Source organism: Electrophorus electricus, chromosome 8, assembly GCF_041902795.1.
Source record: "Electrophorus electricus isolate QZ-2024a chromosome 8, ASM4190279v1, whole genome shotgun sequence".
Lineage (NCBI taxonomy): Eukaryota > Metazoa > Chordata > Actinopteri > Gymnotiformes > Gymnotidae > Electrophorus > Electrophorus electricus.
In genome coordinates this window covers 32,219,958-32,222,500 of record NC_137504.1, presented here as the reverse complement: position 1 = coordinate 32,222,500, position 2,543 = coordinate 32,219,958, and the positions used below count along the sequence as shown (strand labels likewise).

Below are 2,543 nucleotides of genomic sequence, written 5' to 3'. Positions count from 1 at the left end.
TTCGCCGTGAGCGGCATCTGCGTGGTGCTCAACCTGGCCGAGCTCAACCACCTGGGCTGGAGGAAGATTAAAGCGGCCATCCGTGGCGTGCAGGCGCGGAGGAAGTCCATCTGCGAGATCCGCAAGAAGGACCTCTCACATCTGTCCTCCCTGCCCAACCTGGGCCGCACGCAGTCCAGCGAGTCAGCCTACGTCTGACGGCGAGTAGGGGAGGGGCTTAGGCGTGGATGGGCGTGGCTTACGAAGCGGAAGCCACGCCCCATGTTGAAGACCTGATGGCAAGGGTGTTCAAGGGCTGAACAATGGGGAGAGTTGGGAGGAAGACAAACAGAGACAAAAGGGAGAAAAAGATGAAGGATGAACTATAGATGAGAGAAAAAGTTTGTGAAAGACTGTTGCTGCTCTCTTTTGGACGGCTGTATGGAGTGATGTATAACTTATGAATGCTAAGGAAAGACTCTCACTCCCTTATCGTAGACTCACAGACATACACACATGCACACAGAACACCCACACACTCGCTCGCACACACGCATGCACACACACACACACACACACACACACACACACAAAATCTCCCCAAGGCCCACAAAAGTGTGGATGTCTTCTGAATGATTTTGAAAAGAATAACTGCTTGGAAATACCCATTTTCAAAAAGAGAAACAAACAGAGAGAGAGAGAGAGAAAGAATGAGAAAGAGAGTGTGAGAAAGAGAGAGCTCTGTTATTTATCCTGCTGGTGAGGTGTCCCTTGATTCGAAAAATCTCACTCAAAAAGATGAAGAGAAAAAAGATGAGAGAGTGAAGGGAAAGCTCAGTGCTCCTGTCTTTCTCTCATGATTACATCATTCTCTCTTTCCCTCTCTCTGTGTAATGTTACAGAATCTTTTTAAAAAGTGGAACGAATTATAAAAGAAAAAACGAGCGAAGACATAGAAGATTAATCCTCTGATAAGCCTCTCCCCTTTTACGGCAGCCGGGCGATAAGAGAACACTCCCCACACATAAACAACAATATTAGTAATAATAATAATATTAATAATAATAACAGAAAATGTAGAGGCAAATGTAACAGCACAATCATTATGATTCAAGATTGCTTCGCATCCCTGTTCACTTCTCTTAGAGCCCGGCGTTGCTGCCTGTACATATGTCAGCATTACTGCCGATGTATTAGCTACCAGTCGGCATTTTTCGCGTTGCATCGTGGACGCGGTCGTTAGGTTAATCATTGATTACCTAATTGATTGCCAGCTTTAACATTAAAGTAAAAGATAGAAAAAAGATAAATAACCATGTTCTTTATTGCTTTAAGTAACTTGTAATATTATGAAATTCAGGAAGAACTACAGGCTTCCTACGTAGCTTACTACGAAATAAATAAATAAACAAACAAACAAATAAATAAATACAATGGCATGTTATTGACGCAATGTTAGAATGTCTAGGCAGAATCCTGTTGAATAGTTCTATTAAAAAATTGCAGAGGGTGGGTACCGTTTCTTCTGTTTGCACCCTGTCTATGTGCAGATATATATGAGCATGCTGAAGCGAACACTATAGCACCATGCAAAATGGGAATATGGGACCTGCGAGGAATATGGCTCCAGTATAGCAGCAATAATATAATATTCATGAATATATGTGAACAAATAAACATATAACTAAACGAAAGTGAAAAAGCTTCCTGACAATGAATTGCATGTGAGTATATGTGTGTGTGCACGTGCACATGCGTGTGTGTGCATGGTGTGTGTGTAAGTGAGATACATAGTAGGGCCCAAAGCCCAGGAGTGTTTTCCCAGAATGCGATGATGCGAGGCAAGGGAATTCCTACACACACACGCACGCACACACGCACGCACGCACGCACACACACACACACACACACACACACACACACACACAAAGGCTTGGCTGTATGTGGGCTGTGGAAAGACAAAAGAAGGGCTGCTGTGTGTTCTGCACTGACCCAGTTGAGGACACAGTCTATCTCTAAGTAGGTCGTTGCTGCTGAGTCCCAAACATTGCATGTTCTCCACTGGCAGCAAACACATTCACAGCTGGGCTCAGATCAGAAGGGCACGTGGTATTGACGTATTGCTGGCGTTACTTCTCTCACTAAATGACTCAGGTTCTGAGGAACTGACTCAAATTCTGGTGGTATCGAATTGCAGTGCATAGACTGGGCTTTATCAGTCTACCTTTACACTATTTTATGCAGCCTTCCAGCCATCCAATGATGCACCTACTTCTTATTAAGAGGCCATTGATTTCCAACAGCTTTTCCACATTGGCTATTATGTGTGTCAGTCACAAATGGCTTTAAATTGTGATCTGACAGGATTTTATGATTGGTAATCTGAACCAGCCCACCAGCTTGTCCTACACTTAAGGTGGAACTTTTACTGAATCTAATCTTAAACTGTTATGATGGGTTTATGATGATGGGTTTATTAGGGCTGTAACACATATGGTTGGTTAATTAAGAATTGTAACATTTATAATGAGTTTATTAGGGCAGTACCAGGTGTGATGAGTTCA

At 43.3% G+C, this 2,543-nt stretch overlaps 1 protein-coding gene across 1 annotated transcript in view; it reads left to right on the top strand.

The window, feature by feature from the left end:
• Nucleotides 1-1,681, top strand: part of gjd1a (gap junction protein delta 1a) — a 22,478-nt gene extending 20,797 nt beyond the window's left edge. Inside the window, exon 2 of the mRNA XM_027028611.3 lies at nucleotides 1-1,681. This exon is cut by the window's left edge and continues 631 nt beyond it. Coding sequence (XP_026884412.1) covers nucleotides 1-198 — 198 coding nt within the window. The 3' untranslated portion in view covers nucleotides 199-1,681.
• The last annotated feature ends 862 nt before the right edge of the window (nucleotides 1,682-2,543 follow it).